Consider the following 19109-nt stretch of genomic DNA (forward strand, 5'->3'; position numbering starts at 1 on the left):
AATTCTGATCAGCAAAGACAAGTTGCGCTGAAGGTTCTGTTTCCGTGCTGTACAACTGACTATTCCATAAACTTAAATAATATTAATATTAAAAATAGGGGTTTGGAAAATTAAGACATTTAATTCAGAATGTGAAAGTGTAACTGCACATCTAGACAAAATTAAGCAGAAAATATGGATTTAATCAGTACATGTAGTAAATGCAAGATTTCAATATTTGCAAAGTTATGAAGTAGGTGATGAACAGCCCAATAATACAACTCAAGTTAGGATCCTGTTAAAAATGACAATGCTTCAGACAGTACTCAGTATAAAATTTTATTGTGGTACACATTTTGATAATAGGTAAAACATCCATACTTGCGATTTTTGGTTTTATTATGCAGCTGGCAAAGTCAACTGAGATGAGAATGGTGACTGCAGTTTAACTCCAATGAAAACAGTATCACATACTATTACATATCTGGCTAAATGTTGTGCAATTTTTGCATGATGTGAATATTGCAGTTATAAACTAGAGATATATAACAAATGCATCTGTAAACTGACAAGCCCCTGCTTTTCAGGGAAAAAAAAATCAAAGCAAGAAAGACTTGACGTTTTTAAGTCCTGGATAAAGTAATGCACTAAACTTAACAGTAAACAGCACAGATTACAAAAATAACCCCCCTAATCACCAAAAGTGCAGAATACTTTTAAAGTACCATTTTCCCTTCCTTGAGTAATTTTTAAAATAGCTTTACATCAAATGTTTTGCATTAATAAACATCTAAAAAACCTTACAATTCTTTTAGTGCTACAAATCCTGTAACCAAGTATAAAAATGGACATGAAAGCAATTTATTTGGAAAACTAAAATCAATTTATAAATTTGAGGGCAAAAATATCACTTTGCTGTATTTCCTATGTTTGTTAATACAAAACAATTTTGATGATAGCATTAAGTCATATCACATACAAATCTGCATTTATTGTTCAAATTCCTGCAAGGTGTCATCAAATAAAGAATTCCACATTTTAAAAGTAATGTGAAAACTGAATAAGTTTGAACAAGTAGCATTAGATGATTTTGCCAGTCATTAACAATCGTCCAACTCCTCCCAAAACAACTAATTCCAAATAAGATGACGCATGCTATCACATTTAAAATAAATTTATTACAGTTAAGCGTTTTTTTTAACCTAAAAGAAAGATTGATTAGCAAACCTTCTTCAGCCACTTGAAACAATTAGTAACATAGAAAACACATGCACACCAATATCAACACATCCTCTAAATGTGTTGCAATCAAAAGTGAAATTCCCATTTGAGGGGTATGAAAAATAGATTAGTATAATTAGCAAACAGTCATTGAAGTAGGCAATTTAACTTCCTGTACAAAGTTAAATTTTTACACCACATTCTTATTTAAATGAAATTTATCAACAAAATCCTTTAGAATTTCTTTACAGCTCATTACTTCAGGCACACTTATGTTGCAAAAATACATTTATTACAAAATCTAGAGAAAATCCTGAATAAGAAACCATAAGATTGAAAGATTTCTTGATCTTAGGGGACCACATTTTGAATCACTTATTTTTTTGTACACATTTGCAAGACAAATGCATTCAACTTCATTCGTGCAGTTTCCATAATTTTAACCAAATATTAACGGACAAGTTCATTTACTGTAGTTGGTCATCCGTTTTTTCAGTAGATAGTGATCTATTTCTGCACATTTCTGCACCTGTGCAACGTCTGGTTCACAAATATCAGGCGATCCTAGTGAAGTATGCATTCAGCTGCTTTCTTGATCAACGCTGCAGCCTTGTCTAACTCTTCCTCTGTTAATTTGATAGTAGTCACTACCCGCACACTAAGAATCCAATGAAAAGTTGTATTATTTCCAGAGATGAAAGAATATAAATGATTTCACTTGTCAATATCTATCTAGTGCTCTGGTCTTTGAAATTCCAAACTCGGAAGTAGAACTCCTTTTAATTATAAAGGGTGGTTTGCTTGAATGCCCTTTGCTATGAAATCTATTAGAGACTTGTGGGGAAGGGACACAATCCAATTTGGGTCTCAACATGAAATGTCCCGTTATGTGAATAATGCCAATAGCACAGTTACAGTAATTGGGTAATTCCCATTAATACCACATGGAATTCCCAAATGGGGAAATGTGTTAGTTAAAGGGTAGGGCATATAACGGAAGGAAAGTTATGACAAGGTCGGTGGGAATACTCGGCAACTCCATTGACAGAATTTGACTAAATCTATGCTGAAACCTCAATTATTCAATGCAATTATGAACAACTTAAATAAAGGGGATATAGGCAAGAGAAGAAAGCAAGCACAGTCACAGACATGCATAGGCATCCAAGTAATTTAACAATACAAACAGATAACAAATCAGCTAGCAGCACAAAAAAAAGACAGTTTTGGCCGAAGTGAAGGCCAAAAAATATGGTAAACAGATTTGAATGTAATCCAACATGTGGTCATCATCCTGGACCACACAGTCAGGGATCTATAGCATGAAAATAGGCCCTTCATCTAGCTTGTTCATGCCGCCCAGTTTTCGTAATTAGAATACCCCATTTGCCTGCATTTGGTCTAAATCCCTCTATAGCTATCCCATCCACTCAAGTCCAAATGTCAGACAGGGAGGAAAGTGGTCTAGCAAGGGAGCTGTGGTTTATGAAAGAAGTTGAATCGCTTGTCAGGAGGAAGAAGGTAGCTTATGTTAAGGTAAGACTTGAAGGCTCACCTGGAGTTAGCCAGGAAAGACCTAAACAGAGCGCTAAGAGGAGCCAGGAGGGGACATGAGGAGAGTGACAGATAGGATCAAGGAAAACTCTAAAGCTTTTGATCGATATATCAGGAATAAAAGAAAGACTAGAGAAAAATCAGGGCCAATCAAGGACAGTAGTGAGAAGTTGTGCGTGGAGTCCCAGGAGATAAGGGAAGCGCTAAATGAATATTTTTCGTCAAAATACACATTGGAAAAAACCAATGTTGTCGAGGAGAATACTGAGATACAGGCTCAGAGGAGTTTGAGATTCATAAAGTGGTGATGGTAGCAATTGTGAAAAGTGTGAAAATAGATAAATCTCCTGTGCCAGACGGGATTAATCAGAGGATTCTCTGGAAAGTCAGGGAGGAGATTTCAGGTTTTGGCTTTGACCTTTATGTCTTCATCGTCCCCTTGTTCAAGAAGGGGAGTAGATACAGCCCTGGTAATTATAGACCAGTGAGCCTTATTTCGGTTGTGGGTAAAGTGTTGGAAAAGGTTATAACAGATAGGATTTATAATCATCTTAGAGTCATAGAGAGGTACAGCATGGAAACAGACCCTTCGGTTCAACCCATCCATGCTGACCAGATATCCCAACCCAATCTAGTCCCACCTGCCAGCAACCGGCCCATATCCCTCCAAACCCTTCCTATTCATATACCCATCGAAATGAGTCTTAAATGTTGCAATTGTACAAGCCTCCACTACTTCCTCTGGCAGCTCATTCCATACACGTACCACCCTGTGTGTGAAAAAGTTGCTCCTGAGGTCTCTTTTATATCTTTCCCCTCTCACCCTAAACCTGTGCCCTCTAGGACTCCCCGACCCCAGGGAAAAGACTTTGCCTATCCATGTCCTTCATAATTTTGTAAACCTCAATAAGGTCACGCCTCAGCTTCCGTCGCTCCAGGGAAAACAGTCCCAGCCTGTTCAGCCTCTCCCTATAGGTCAAATCCTCCAACCCTGACAACATCCTTGTAAATCTTTTCTGAAACCTTTCACGTTTCACAACATCTTTCTGATAGGAAGGAGACCAGAATTGCATGCAATATTCCAACAGTGGCCTAACCAATGTCCCGTACAGCAGCAACTGGACGTTGGAACTCCTGCACTCAATACTCTGACTAATAAAGGGAAGCAAACCAAACGCCTTCTTCACTATCCTATCTACCAGCAACTCCACTTTCAACGAGCTACAAGGTCTCTTTGTTCAGCAACACTCCCTAGGACCTTACCATTAAGTGCATAAGTCCTGCTAAGATTTGCTTTCCCAAAATAAAGCACCGCGCATTTATCTGAATTAAAATCCATCTGCCACTTCTCAGCCCATTGGCCCATCTGGTCAAGATCCTGTTGTAATCGGAGGTATCCCTCTTCGCTGTCCATCACACCTCCAATTTTGCTGTCATCTGCAAATTTACTAACTGTACCTCTTATGCTCACATCCAAGTCATTTATGTAAATGACAAAGTAGAGGACCCAGCGCCAATCCTTGTGGCACTCCATTGGTCACAGGCCTCCAGTCTGGAAAAACAACCCTCCACTATCACCACCACCACCCTCTGTCTTCTACCTTTGAGTCAGTTCTGTATCCAAATGGCTAGCTCTCCCTGTATTCCATGAGATCTAACCTTGCTAATGAGTCTCCCATGGGGAACCTTGTCAAACACCTTACTGAAATCCATATAGATCACATCTACCGCTCTGCCCTCGTCAATCCTCTTTGTTACTTCTTCAAAAAGCACAATCAAGTTTGTGAAACATGATTTCCCATGCACAAAACCACGTTGACTATCCCTAATCAGGCCTTGCCTTTCCAAATACATGTAAATCCTGTCCCTCAGGATTCCCTCCAACAACTTGCCCACCACTGATGTCAGACTCACCGATCTGTAGTTCCTTGGCTTGTCCTTACCACCCTTCTTAAACAGTGGCACATTAGCCAACCTCCAGTCTCCCTGCACCTCACCTGTGACTATCGATGATATAAATATCTCAGCAATAGGCCCAATCACTTCTCTGGCTTCCCACAGTTCTAGGGTACACCTGATCAGGTCCTGAGGATTTATCCACCTTTATGCATTCCAAGACATCCAGCACTTCCTTCTGTAATATGGACATTTTACAAGGTATCACATTCTATTTCCCTCCAGTCTATATCTTCCATATCCTTTTCCACAGTAAATACTGATGCAAAATACTCATTTAGTATCTCCATTTTCTGAGGCTCCACACAAAGGCCGCCTTGCTGATCTTGAAGGGGCCCTATTCTATCCCTAGTTACCCTTTTGTCTTTAATGTATTTGTAAAAACCCTTTGAATTCTCCTTAATTCTATTTGACAGGAATAAGTTGATTAGGGATAGTCAACACAGTTTTGTGAAGGGTGGGTCGTGCCTTACAAACCTTAGAGCTCTTTGAGAAGATGACCAAATAGGTGGATGAAGGTAAAGCTGTTGAGGTGGTGTATATGGATTTCAGTAAGGTGCTTAGTAAGGTTGCCCATGGTAGGCTATTGCACAAAATAGAGGCATGGGATTAAGGGCAATTTGGACAGAAATTGGCTAGCTGAAAGATCACAGAAGGTGGTGGTTGATGGCAAATGTTCATCCTGGAATTCAGTTACTAGTGGTGTACTGCAACGATCTGTTTTGGGGCCACTGCTTTTATAAATGACCAGATGAGAGCATAGAAGGATGGGTTAGTAAATTTGCAGATGACACTAAGGTCGGTGGAGCTGTGGATAATGTTGAAGGATATTGCAGGTTACAGAGGGATACAGGTAAGCTGCAGAGATGGACACTCCATCTGCGCAAAAGAAAAAATTGCCCCTTTGCACCCTTTGGGATCTCTCCCTTCTCACCTTAAAAACTTCCATTCTCTAGTTTTTAAGATTCCCCTAACATGGGGAAGAGCAGTTGACTATCTACCTTATCTATGAGTTTCATGATTTTATAGTCCTTCATAAAGTCACCCCTCAGTTTCCTGTACACCCAGGAAAAAAAAATTTCCTAGCCTACCCAACCTCTACTTTAAACCTAAGTTTGCTAGGTGTGAAAACTTTGATGTGATTGTTTACCTGCTTGATTCTCTTGATCTGGTATAAGACTTAAACAGACAACCACATCACTTATCAAACCATTTTCCATTTTACTGCTGACTGCAAAATCCAGCAAATCAGAATCATTATAAAATATATGAGCAACAGTTACCTTGGAAGAGGCAAAACCTTTTCTTCCTTATCCAAGTAATGTGCTTGAGTTAATGCGATTCCTCGTTTCATACACTGTTGAAGGTAACATTTTGATCAAAATAGTAGAGCTTAAATTTAAAAAAAATAACATTCAGCGTAAAAATGTCAACTGCTTCATTCGACATTCTTTCTGAATTCATTCCAAATTGTGAAGACCATACACATAATTTTTCCAAACAGGAGTTTTGTCTTTGAATACAATTATGAACTACCCCCTCCACTGATCAAACTACTTGGTATTTTATCTGAACTAAAGCACCACTTTTTAAATTGTACTTACTTTACAAGTTAAACATCCAAATCTATTGACTTTTCACCTTTGCTCTGCCATTGCCCCTTCCCATCACTCTCAACAGTCTGATCAGGTCAAACTTGTTCTCACTTTTCACCCCACCAATCTCTGCACTTAAGGATCATTCTCTGTCATTTCAGACAATTCCAGCAGAACTCCACACACTACCCCAGAAAAGCACCACCAATCACATCTTCCCCTCACTCCCCAGCTGCATCGCGTAGATCAGTCCCTCCGGGACAGCCTAGGCCATTCCTTGAACATCCGTACCATTCCCACCCTCTTTCAAATTGTGAATCCATTCCTTCCCTTTCTTTTAGCTATGATTGTTACATTGTCGGTCACCTTCTCTCCTCTCCCCACAATGGGACTGTCTGTTCTTTCCCATCTGGCAGTTAGACACAGCATTGTTCTGCTATTCTCACATTCTGATCGTTTAATCTGAACAGACTTGCTCCTCTAACACCACCCCCTTCCAAACTATTGCCTAAATGCTGCCCCCTCCACACTTCATGTCAGCTCTGATGAAGAGTCACCTAGACTCAAAACGTTAGCTTGCTTTCTCTTCATGGATGTTGCCTGGCCTGCAGCGATCTCCAGAATTTTGTTTTCAGTTCAAAAATTTGTTCTTACATTCTATTGAGACTGCCAATTTTCTAACAACAATACTTATGAGAAACAATCTTGGGAAAGAAGAAACCTAAAACTTACTTCAAGTTTATAATAAGTTTAGTATGCAAAATGGCATAAAACAAATATGCGTCACAGCATTCTGCACAGGTTTTTTCACAAGTTATCAACCGAGGTTAGTACCAGAATATAGTGCACACAGAAAACATTTGCACATTGAAGCTATAAAAAAAAAAAACTTACGTAATCAACAATTTCCTGAAGCAGCTTAACATCATTCTCTCGCAATCCTCTGCTCCTTGCCAACACCAGGTGAATGGCTGGACAAAATGAATCACCCACAACTTTGAGACCCGAGATACTGCAATAGTAAAATATATAAATCCAAAGAAAATGCTTAAATATATTATGTAAACATTTAAAATGATGAAAGATGCAATGTAACAACAGAAGACCTAGTCAGTATACTCTCAGTTATACAAATTCAGCTGGTATTCAATTTTACAGTTAGCTTGGCTGAGTTGGCAAAACTCAACCAAGATCAGTGGAGCTGACACTTCATAACCGAATGAATGGCCTGTTTAGGTGAACATTCTCGTCTGATGACATTACATAAACAGAGAAGTCCTTCTTGTGGTCTGGTCAATTTTCTTCAAACCAACCAAATTGACTTTGTATTTTACAAACAAAGCTACCAAAAAAAAAAATCACATCATTGTCTAAAAGCCTCACTTTGTGGCATGATCAAGTGTCATACCTTCTTTTGTAATATAGCGAAGACAATAAACGCTTACATAAGAGGACAACAGTTTGTTTCAAATTTTGAAGACAATAATTGCCTTACTCTTTACAATTTGCCTACCGACGCAACAGGTCCACAGCAAACATGGCCCTGGCCCTACACTCATCCCTGGGACATCTAGATAATAAGAATACCGACGTCAGGCTCGTACTCATTGAAGGTGGAACTATAGTCAACACCATAATTCTAAACAAACTCATCTCTAAACTCCAAGATCTAGATTCCAGCTCCACAAGCTGTAACTGGAACCTTCACTTCCTGAACCACCGACTGCAATGAGTAAGAATAGACAACTTCTTCCAGCATAATTCTCACTTCCAGTGCCCTGCAAGGCTGCAAACTTAGCCCCCTATTATATTCCATTTATGACTGTGGCCAAATTCAGCCACAACTCCATCCGTCGTAGGTCAGATCTCAAACAACAGTGCGACAGAATATAGAAAAAGTTGAGTGCTTAGCGACACGTTGTAAAAACAACAATCTTTCTATCAACACCAACAAAATGAAGGAGCTGGTCATTGACTTCAGGAAGTGGAATAGAGGGTATCCCCTCTCTGTATCAACACTACTGAGGTGGAGATGATCAAGAGCGTCAAGTTCCCGGAAGGGAGGTTCACCAATCTGTCCTGGTCTACCCACTTTGACGCAATGTCTCTACTTCCTCAGTGGGCTAAGGAAACTTGGCATATCCACAAGGACTACAACCAATTTTTATAGATGCATCATAGAAAATGTCCTATCTGGATGCATCATAGTGTGATTCTGCAACTGCTCTTGCCCCAAACCGCACAAAACTGAACACAGCCCAGTACATTACACAAATCAGCCTTCGATCTACGGAGTCCAGCTATACGTCCCACTGTCTCTGGAAAGCAACCAAATTAATCAAAGATCCCTCCCACCCCAGTTATATTCTCCTCCACTCTCTTTCATCGGGCAGAACATAAGAGACCTTGAATACACATATGAATGTGTTCAAGAACAGTTCCTCCCCACTACTATCAGTCTTTTGAACAGATCTCTTAAGCCCCGGCACTCCACCCCGGCACTCCACCCCGGCACGATCTACCTGTACAGCACAACAAACACTTTTCACGGTATCTAATGAAATTTGACAACAATAAAATCAATCAATAATTATACAATGAATAAACTGAAGGCTTCTGATACCAGGTTTGTCAGTAGTAAAAGATTACAAAGTTCCATATATATGCTTCACATTTATTTATGCAAACACACACTTACCCCTGCAATGCGCAATGAATTCGCTGACACTTTTGCCTTAATACCCTGAAAATATCTACAGAATGGTTGAAAATTAGTATTGTATTTAATGTAAACAAACATCAGTTTCACACAAATATTATACGTTCACATAATTCATTCATTCCAACTGCTGGATCATAAATTTTGCTTATAGATCAGAGCATTCAAGATATATAGAAATCAGTGTTCTCCCATTTTCTCAGGGGTAATTAGAGATAAGTTATAACTTCTGGGCTTGTCAGAAATTGAAAAAGAAATATTATGTGAGCAAATTAATAGTATACATACTTCAAGTTGGGCATTACATCATACAAATATTTAAAAAACCTCAAATCTTGGTTTCCACAACACTACCACCAGTAAAATAAATTTATTATCAAAGTTTTGTCTAGGTCAAATCAATTGCTTCGGGAGACATATATTGACAAACTCTGAAACATAGAAAATAAGAGCAGAAGCAGGCCATTCAGCCCAGTGAGCCTAATCCATTCAATAGAATCTTGGCTGATTATCTATTTCAACGTCATATTCTCACTTTCTCCCTATAGCCCTTGCTGCCTTTGGTGTACAGAAATCATATGTTCAGTGACTTGGTTTCCATAATCTTGTGGTAGAGAATTTCGCAGGTTTGTTAAAGTTCCCAAAAAAGAAATTTCTCATCTAACGGCCTACACCATATTTCAAGACCATGATCTCGTTACAGACTGTAAACTTGAACAATGAATTTTGATTAAAATTTAAACTTCAAGTTAGGCTTCACTCTATGGGAAGAAAGTGAGGTCTGCAGATGCTAGAGATCAAAGTTGAAACTTTATTGCTGGAACAGCGCAGCAGGTCAGGTAGCATCCAGGGAACAGCAGATTCGACGTTTCGGGCACAGGCCCTTCTTCACTCTATGGGAATAAACTCAGCTTCCTGAGGCTGCTTCATTTTGAAACATGTAAATCAAAACAGATTATGGACTAGATATATCTATGCTTGTATCCTGATACTCCAACAATTTAAGAATACATTTGCTCATAATAAATTCAAGACAGTAATTTCAATACCTGAGTTGTCCTCCATAATGTTGAGAGCTTCTATGGCAGCAGAAGCAAGCATTGGGGGTAAAGATGCAGAAAAACAATAACCTTGTCCTGAAAGACGCTTTGGAGAAAAATACAGAAACACACATTAATTCAAATGCATTTTTCGTAAACCTCACATGAAGAATATAATGATTAAGATTTCAGGAAAAGTACCTTACCATATTCAGATTAATTGATCAAACAAGTATATTCAAACAATGGACTATAAATAAAAAAAAAGAGAATTTGGGATTCTTCATTTGATACTGCAAACTGATTAATTGTCACTTGGGTTCTTAGAAAATATTACAATGAATTGAGGATAGAGTTAACTGAGCAGATACACCTGCAGGAATGACAGTAAGCAAGCAGTGAGACATCTGAGGAAGTAACATGATTCTCAGCAGAAATATCCCAGTAAGGAAGGAAGATTCTAAGGGGGTTAAACCAACCATGGCTAAACCAAGGAAATTAAGGAGAGAATTATGCAGAAAGAAAAAAAATACAAGGAAGCCAAAGTCAGTGGTAACCCTCAAGACTGGAATATATTCAGAATACAGCAAGGGACTAAAAAGATAATTCCTGAAGAAGGGCTGATGCCCGAAACGTCGATTCTCCTGTTCCCTAGATGCTGCCTGACCTGCTGCGCTTTTCCAGCAACACATTTCCATCTCTGATCTCCGGCATCTGCAGACCTCACTTTCTCCACTAAAAAGATAATAAAGACTAATAAAATAAACAAGAGAAAAGTAGCAGGAATATAACTTGACACCGAAAGCTTATTTAAGTATATGAAAGTAGCGATCAAAATAAACATGGGACCCTCAGAAAACAAATCTGAAAAGGAAATGGCAGACAAGTCAAATATTTCTACATCAGTGTCTAAGATGAAGATACTTTGAACATCCCATTAATACAAAAGAATATGGGGGAGGAATTAAGTACCATCACAGTCATTAAAGTAGTAGTATTAGATAAACTAATGGGCAAAACGCAGTTCAGTCCACTGGCTCCAATGGCCTGCATCCTAGGATTCTAAAAGAGATAATTAAAGAGATAGCAGATGCATTGGTTGTAATTTTCTAAAAATCCTAGAATTCTGGAGTACATACCAAAGGATTGGAAAACAGTAAAGGCAACACCCCAATTCAAAAAGGGAAGGAGACACAAAGTTGCTGATCAGCCTAACATCAAAAGTATCAGAATCGATTATTAAAAGAATAACAGAACATTTGCAAAATCATAACCTAATTAAGCAAAGTCAGCATGGCTTCAAGTAAAGGAAACTAGTCTGACTAATTTGAGAGTTTTTGAAGGAAGTTTCAATCAGATTAGATAGAGGGGAACCAGAAGGGTGTGTTGGAATTGGACTTTCAGAAGGCATTCCACATGATAGCCCAGAAATAGTCATATCCTCAGTTTGAAGTTCATAGTTTTGGAGGTTGGCCACTGGGTAGGAATCAGCAAGTGAGATAAGGACCGACTGAGCATTTCTAGCAATTTCTGCTTTTGTTTCTGAAGTGGGAGAAGGGGTTCTTTTTCAGGTTGATAACTCGTGACCAGTGGGGTTCCGGAGGGACCAGTGCTAGGACCGCAACTGTTCACAATACATAAAATTATATTTTGGAAGGAAGGAAGTGACTATACTGGAACCAAATTTGCAAATAACAGAAATAGGTGGAAAAGCAGATTGTGAGGGGGATACAGTCTACAGAGAGATATTGGTTGGTTAGATAAGCAGGTAAGAAATGGAACATAATGTGGGGAAAAATGCAAATGTTCATTCTGGAAGGGAGAACAAAAATATCAAAATGAAGGTGAACCACAGAAATTTGCAATTAAAAAGGACATTGGGGTACTTGTGCACAAAACACAAAGCTAGTAGTTAATCAGGAAGGATAATGAAATGTTGGCCCTTATTTCAAGGGGATGGCAGGAGAAGACTAGAAGTCTTACTGCAACTATAGCAGGTGCTGGTGAGACCATTTCTGGAGTACTATGAAACAGTTTTGGTCCAATTATTTAAGGAAAGATATTATTAGGTGGAGGCGGTTCAGAGAAAAGATTCACTGGCATGACCCCTGGTATGGAGGGATTGTTTTATGAGAAAAGGTTGGGACTCTATTCACTGGAATTTAGAAGACTGAGGGGTGATCTCATTGAAACATACAAGGTTCTTAAGGGACTCAACAGAGTAAATGCTGAGATGATGTTTCCTCTCATGGGACAGTCTAGGATGTAAGGAAAGTCTCACAATAAAAGGATGCCAATTTAAGACTGAGAAGAAGAACAATTTTATGTGGGTTGGGGGTTTTTGGAACTCCTTCCCACAGAGAGCTGTGGGAGAGGAGTCCTTGTGTATGTTGAAGGCTAAGACTGATAAGATTCTTGATCAGTAGGAGAAATCAAGAGTGTACAGGGGAAGGGTAAGAACACGGATGTGAGGAACGTTAGAACAGCATGATCCTATGAATGGTGGAACAGACTCAAGGATCTCAACAACTACTCTTGCTCTTATTTCGTGTCTTATGGTCATGTACAGGATAGATTCATTGCAGGGGCAAAAATATTCAATTTTAAAAATTTAGCAAGAGCAGGTTTATAATGGTTAGCTTTGAATTCAAGTAAATAATTGAAAAAGCTTCAATTTGCTTGAAAATGAAGGATTATGTCCCTTACTTTTTAATTTTCCTTTCCAAATTGGACATTTTCTTCTTACCAAGACAATGATCTTCTGTTAATTCCCCAAAGTGATAATCCTTTATTTCCACATCTGTACAGTGATCCCGGTGAGTATTTGATTGTGGATTTGGGGTGGAGGTGGGGGTGGTGTGGGAACAAAGAGGGAGAAAAGTGAGGGGAGGAATAGTAAATTTGTAAAATGTCAAATGGACCTACCTGGTGATCAATTACAAAGGATCTTCCACAGCAAAATCCTCCAATAGAGGCCAAGGCGTTCTCCATATTTGCACTTATAAGGTCAATGTCATTAATCTGCATTATTTGAATTGAGGAAAAGAATTGATTTTTTGGTGACAAAGGGAAAGTTTCTGTTAAAAACAGCATATGATCACATCATTCAGAAGACATTGGCAGCTCCCCTGTAAGAAAAAAAGTGCCCTGATTTTCACACCTACATGCAAACCCATGGGAACTGATCAGTTACTTAAGAAACAAAAAAGCAACCGATCGTACATTTTACACTTACATAATGTCTTACATTTTTAGAAAACATTTCAAAACTTGGCCTCAAACTTTTATCTTCCCAACCTGTCATAGTTTGGTTCATGCTAGCACCAATTACATAGGTAGGAAGAGAGATGTTGATTTAAGACAGAAATTCAGGGAGCTAGGGTGGAAGCTTAGAGCTAGGACAAACCGTTATCATCTCCGGTTTGCTGCTCATACCATGTGCTAGTAAGCGAGGAATAGGGAGACAGAGAGAGAGAGAGGATGGTGCAGGAAGGACGGCTTTGGATTCCTGGATAATTGGGGCTCTTTCTGGGGTAGGTGGGACTTCTACAAACAGGATGGTCTTTACCTGAACTTGAGGGGTAGAATTTGCTAATGCTCTTTAGTTGGGTTTAAACTAATTCAGCAGGGAGATGGGAATGCAAACTGTAGTTCAAGTATACAGGAGGTTGAGAGTAGGGGAGGTCCAAAATAAGGTTTCAGGGTTGCAAGAGGGCATTGATAGGCATGAAGTTGGTCTAAAGTGTGTCTATTTCAATGCCAGGAGCATCTGGAATAAGGTGGGTGAACTTGCAGCATGGGTCAGTACCTGGGATTTCAATGTTGTGGCCATTTCAGAGACATGGGTAGAGCAGAAACAGGAATGGTTGTTGCAGGTTCACGGATTTAGCTGTTTCAGTAATAACAGAGAAGGTGGTAAAAGAGGTGGGAGTGTGGCATTGTTAGTCAAGGACAGCATTACTGTTGCAGAAAGAACGCTTGAGGACTCGTCAATTGAGGTAGTATGGGCTAAGTTTAGAAACAGGAAAGGTTATCTTGTTGGGAGCTTTCTATAGGCCTCCAAACAGTTCCAGAGATTTAGATGAAAGGATAGCAAAGATGATTCTCGACAGGAACGAGTTGTTTGTAGTCTTCAACTTCCCAAATATTGACTGGGAATACTATAGTTCAAGTACTTTAGATGGGTTGGTTTTTATCCATTGTGTGCAGGGGGATTTTCTGATACAATATGTAGACAGACCAACAAGGGGCTAGGCAACATTAGATTTGGAACTGGGTAATGAACCTTGCCAGGTGTTAGATTTGGAGGTAGGGACCACAATGCAGTTATGTTTACTTTAGTGATGGAAAAGGACAGGTATTTATTGGAAGGCAATTACTATGTGATTAGTCAAGGTATAGGATGGGGAAGGAAACTGTAGAGGATGGGCACAATAGAAATGTGGAGCTTATTCAAGGAACAGCTATTGTGTGTCCTTGATAAGCATTAGCCTGTCAGTCTGGAGGAGATTGTCGAGTGCAGGAGCCGTGGTTTACTAAGGAAGTTCAATCTCTTGTCAAGAGGAAGAAGGAGGCTTACATAAAGGTGAAATGCGAAGGCTCAGTTAGGGCAATTGACAGTTACAAGACAGACAGGAAAGACCAAAAGAGAGAGCTAACAGGAGCAAGGAGAAGAAATGAGAAGTTGTTTACAGATAGAATCAGGGAAAACCCTAAAGCTTTCTGTAGGTATATAAGGGATAAAAGAATGACTAGAGTAAGATTAGGCAAAAGTGAGGACTGCAGATGCTGGAGATTAGAGTCAAGATTAGAGTGGTACTGGCAAAGCACAGCAGGTCAGGCATCATCCGAGGAGCAGCAAAACCAACGTTTCAGGCAAGAGCCCTTCATCAGGATTCCTGACCTGCTCTGCTTTGCCAGCACCACTCTCGAGTAAGATTAGGGCCAACTAAGGAACGTAGTGGGAAGTTGTGTGTGGAGTGAGAGGAAATAAGGGAAGCACTAAATGAATATTTTTCATCAGTATTCACACTGGAAAAAGAAAACATTGTCGAGGAGAATACTGAGAAACAGGCTATCAGACTAGATGAGATTGAGGTTCACAAGGAGGTGGCTGTGTTAGAAATTCTGGAAAGTGTAAAAATAGATAAATCTCCTGGGCCAGATGGGATTTATTGTCAGATTCTCAGGGGAGCCATGGAGGAGATTGCCGAGCCTTTGGCTTCGATCTTTATGTCATCATCGTCTACAGGAATAGCAGCAGAAAACTGGAGGATAGCAAATGTTGTTCCCTTGCTCAAGAAGGGGAATACAGGCAAGCCTGGTAATTACAGACTAGTATGCCTTACTTCAGTTATGGGTAAAGTGTTGGAAAAGATTAGGTTACTTACAGTGTGAAAACAGGCCCTTTGGCCCAACAAATCCACACCGACCCGCCGAAGCCCAACCCACCCATACTCCTACATTTACCCCTTCACCTAACACTATGGGCAATTTAGCACGGCCAATTCACCTGACCTGCACATCTTTGGACTGTAGGAGGAAACCGGAGCATCTGGAGGAAACCCACGCAGACACAGGGAGAATGTGCAAACTCCACACAGTCAGTCGCCTGAGGCGGGAGTTGAACCTGGGTCTCCGGCGCTGTGAGACAGCAGTGATAACCACTGTGCCACCGTGCCATCTTGTACGGAATAATTTGATAGTCAACACGATTTTGTGAAGGCGAGGTTGTGCCTCACGAACCTTATTGAGTTCTTTGAGAAGGTGACCAAACAGGTGGATGACAGCAAAGCGGTTGATGTGGTGTATATGGATTTTATTCAGGCATTTGAGAAGGTCCCCCATAGTAGGCTACTACGCAAAACATGGAAGCATGGGATTGAGGTCAATTCAGCAGTTTGGATCAGAATTGGCTAGCTGAAAGAAGACAGGGGGTGGTAGTTGATGGGGTATGTTCATCCTGGAGTTCAGTTACTATTGGCATACTGCAACGATCTGTTTTTACAAATGACCTGGATGAAGGTGTAAAAGGATGTTAGTAAATTTGCAGACAACACTAAGGTCATCCGACTTGTGGATAATGCCGAAGGATGTTGTAGGTTACAGAGGGACAAAGATAAGCTGCAGAGCTGGGCTGATAGGTGGAAAATGGGGCTGAGGTGGACAAGTGTGAGGTGATTCACTTTGGAAGGAGTAATAGGAATGCAGAGTCCTAGGCGAATGGTAAGATTTTTGATAGCGTAGATGAGCAGAGAGATCTCTGTGTCCACGTACATAGACCCCTCAAAGTTGCCAACCAGATTGACAGGGCTGTTAAGGCGGCATACGGTATGTAAACTTTTGTTAGTAGAGGGATCAAGTTTCGGAACCATGAGGTCATGCTGCAGCTGTACAAAACTCTGGTGCGACTGCACTTGGGGTATTGCATGCACTTCTGGTCTCCAGATTATAGGAAGGATGTGGAAGCTTTGCAAAGGTTTCAGAGGAGATTAACTGGGATGTTGCCTGGTATGGAAGGAAAGTCTTATGAGGAAAGGTTGAGGGACTGGAGGCTGTTTTCATTAGAGAGAAGGTTGAGAGGTGACATAATTGAGACACACAAGATAGTAAGAGAGTTAAATTGTGTAGACAGTGAGAACCTTCTTCCTTGGATGGTGATGGCTCGCACGAGGGGCAGAGTTTCAAATGGAGGGGTGATAGATCTAGGACAGATGTCAAAGGTAGTTTCTTTACTCAGAGTAACATGGTCATGGAACGCACTGCTTGCAACAGTAGTAGACTCGCCAACTTTACAGACATTTAAATGGTCACTGGATAGGCATATGAATGAGAATGGAAGTGTATGTTAGATGGGCTTCAGATTGGTTTCACAGGGCGGCGCAAAGAGAGAGGGCTGAAAGGCTGTAATGTTCTAACAAGAATTTAGTGATTACCTGGAGAAAGAACGCAAACGTACCGTAGCCAAATTTGCAGATAACAAAAATGCAAAAAAAAAGACAATTGGAAGGGTGATCACAGAATTTACATTGAGATGTTGATCGACTAAATAAGTGGGCAAAAAATTGGGAAATGCAGTATAAAGTAGGAAAGTGTGAAGATGTTCATTTAGGAAGGGAGACTAATGAACAGAATATTATTTAAATGCAGAAAAACTGCCAAAAGCTGCAGTACAAAGGGACTTAGGAATAGTTGCACACAAAACACAAATCTTGTGCATAGCACAGCAGGTAATCAGTACAGCAGGTAATGGAATGCTGGCCCTTATTTCAAGGAGTTCGAGTAGAATGTTCACTTGGATGACCCAAGGTATGGAGGGATTGTTTTCTGAGCAAAGGCTAAACAGGTTGGGGCTCTACTCATTGAAGCATAGAAAAATGAGTGATGATCTAATTGAAACATAAAAGGAGTATTCAGAGAATTAATAGGGTAAGTGCTGAGAGGATGTTCCCCCTAATGGGAGAGTCTAGGATAAGAGGGGAAAAGTCTCAGAATAAAGGCATGCTAATTTAAGACCGAGACAAGGAGCAATTTCTTCTTTCAGAGGATTGGATATCTTTGGAACTCCATGTCACAGAACTGTGAGGGTAGAGTCTTTGCATATATTTAAGGCTGAGATGGATAAATTCTTGATCAGGGATTCAAGGGTTATGGGAAATATGCAGGAAAGTGGACATGAACAATGTGAGATTAGCCACGATCCTAATGAATGGTGAAGCAAGTTCAAGAGTTTGTATGGCCTACTTCTGCTCCTATTAGCAATCAAGCAATGGGCTTTTGCGAACCACTGTGGTTATCTCACAGCTTTATTTCCTAAATTAATCTGTGCTGGGGCCCAAATTATCGAGTATATTGCTTAACAACTCAGATAATACAAGTGAAAGCCAGATAGCCAAATAATCAGGTGACACAGAGATAATGAGGCAAAAAGTGTCAATCGAAGTATAAAATTACAGAGACATTTTCGTTAAAATGAATGGGCAAAACCGTAGCAAAATGGATGAGTTAATCCATTTTGAGAGAATAGAACTGTACATTCTCTAAATGGTAAAAATGCTTGAAACAGTTAAGGTCCAAGATGCTTTGTAATCCAAAGACAAAGAAAGATAATTACAATGTCATAAACTGGTAAACAAAATATAAGAATCTGACCTTGATATCAAGACTACAAAGAAATAAAAGTCATGCTTCAATTATACAACACTCTTGTCAGATAACACTAGAGGTACTGAGGGTAGCTTGTGATTCTCACATTAGCAAATAGATATTTATCCTAGCAAAAAATGTAGTGGTGAATGATTCGGACAATAAGTTAAAAATTTGAAGGTTAGACTACAAATAGAGATTCAACAAAAATCGCTGAATCTCCTAAATCACAGATTAGCCACAATATAATTGATAGGTAGAAAGGTTTAAACACATATTTAGGGATATATGGACAAAACTGAGGAGCAAGAATAATTGAACAGCACCTTCAAAGAGTTACCAAAGTGGTTCAAATAGGGTAAAGCATCTGCTTTGATGCAAGATTTCATAATACATGGGGAGGAGACAGGAAGAGTGAAAGGTTCATTTTGCTGATGAAATTTAAGAATCCAAATAGTTTTCTATGACAATGACTACTTCAGAGTCAGTTCCAAACAGTTAAAACAAAAAAAAAATCAAAAGGGTGGACCACAATTAGTGGTTAACTAGAAATGTTAAAAACTTCATCTCAAACTTCAAGACAAAGCATTATTGAGCAAAGCACGGTGGCAGGTCAGAAAATTGGACAGTATATATAAACAAAAACATTAAAAATTGACTAAAATATTAAGGAGACAAAAAACACAGATAGTGAAGAGTTTCCAAAATAAACATATTAGGAAGAAAAACATTCATAATGAATGGTGGTTATGTCAGATAATTCTGGAGAATTGGTAACAGAAAATAAAGACACAGCAGATGAACTGAACAGGTAGCTTGCATTAGGCAAAAGTGAAGACTGCAGATGCTGGAAACCAGAGTTTACACTAGAGTGGCGCTGGAAAAGCACCACTCTAAGGT

At 39.6% G+C, this 19109-nt stretch overlaps 1 protein-coding gene across 2 annotated transcripts in view; it reads right to left on the minus strand.

Annotated features, from left to right (window-relative positions):
* Positions 1 to 305: 305 nt before the first annotated feature.
* The window catches only part of sptlc1 (serine palmitoyltransferase, long chain base subunit 1), a 54881-nt gene continuing 36077 nt past the window's right edge, over positions 306 to 19109 (minus strand). Inside the window, exons 10-15 of one of the 2 annotated variants that reach the window (XM_043714246.1) lie at positions 12990 to 13085; positions 10074 to 10170; positions 9004 to 9058; positions 7200 to 7317; positions 5994 to 6067; positions 306 to 1858 (exon numbers count right to left, since the gene is read on the minus strand). In XM_043714246.1, coding sequence (XP_043570181.1) covers positions 1765 to 1858; positions 5994 to 6067; positions 7200 to 7317; positions 9004 to 9058; positions 10074 to 10170; positions 12990 to 13085 — 534 coding nt within the window. In that variant the 3' untranslated portion in view covers positions 306 to 1764. The remainder of the gene's footprint in view (positions 1859 to 5993; positions 6068 to 7199; positions 7318 to 9003; positions 9059 to 10073; positions 10171 to 12989; positions 13086 to 19109) is intronic. The other variant, XM_043714248.1, reaches the window with a different exon arrangement.

The sequence above is a fragment of the Chiloscyllium plagiosum genome, chromosome 2 (assembly GCF_004010195.1).
Source record: "Chiloscyllium plagiosum isolate BGI_BamShark_2017 chromosome 2, ASM401019v2, whole genome shotgun sequence".
Taxonomy (NCBI): Eukaryota; Metazoa; Chordata; class Chondrichthyes; order Orectolobiformes; family Hemiscylliidae; genus Chiloscyllium; species Chiloscyllium plagiosum.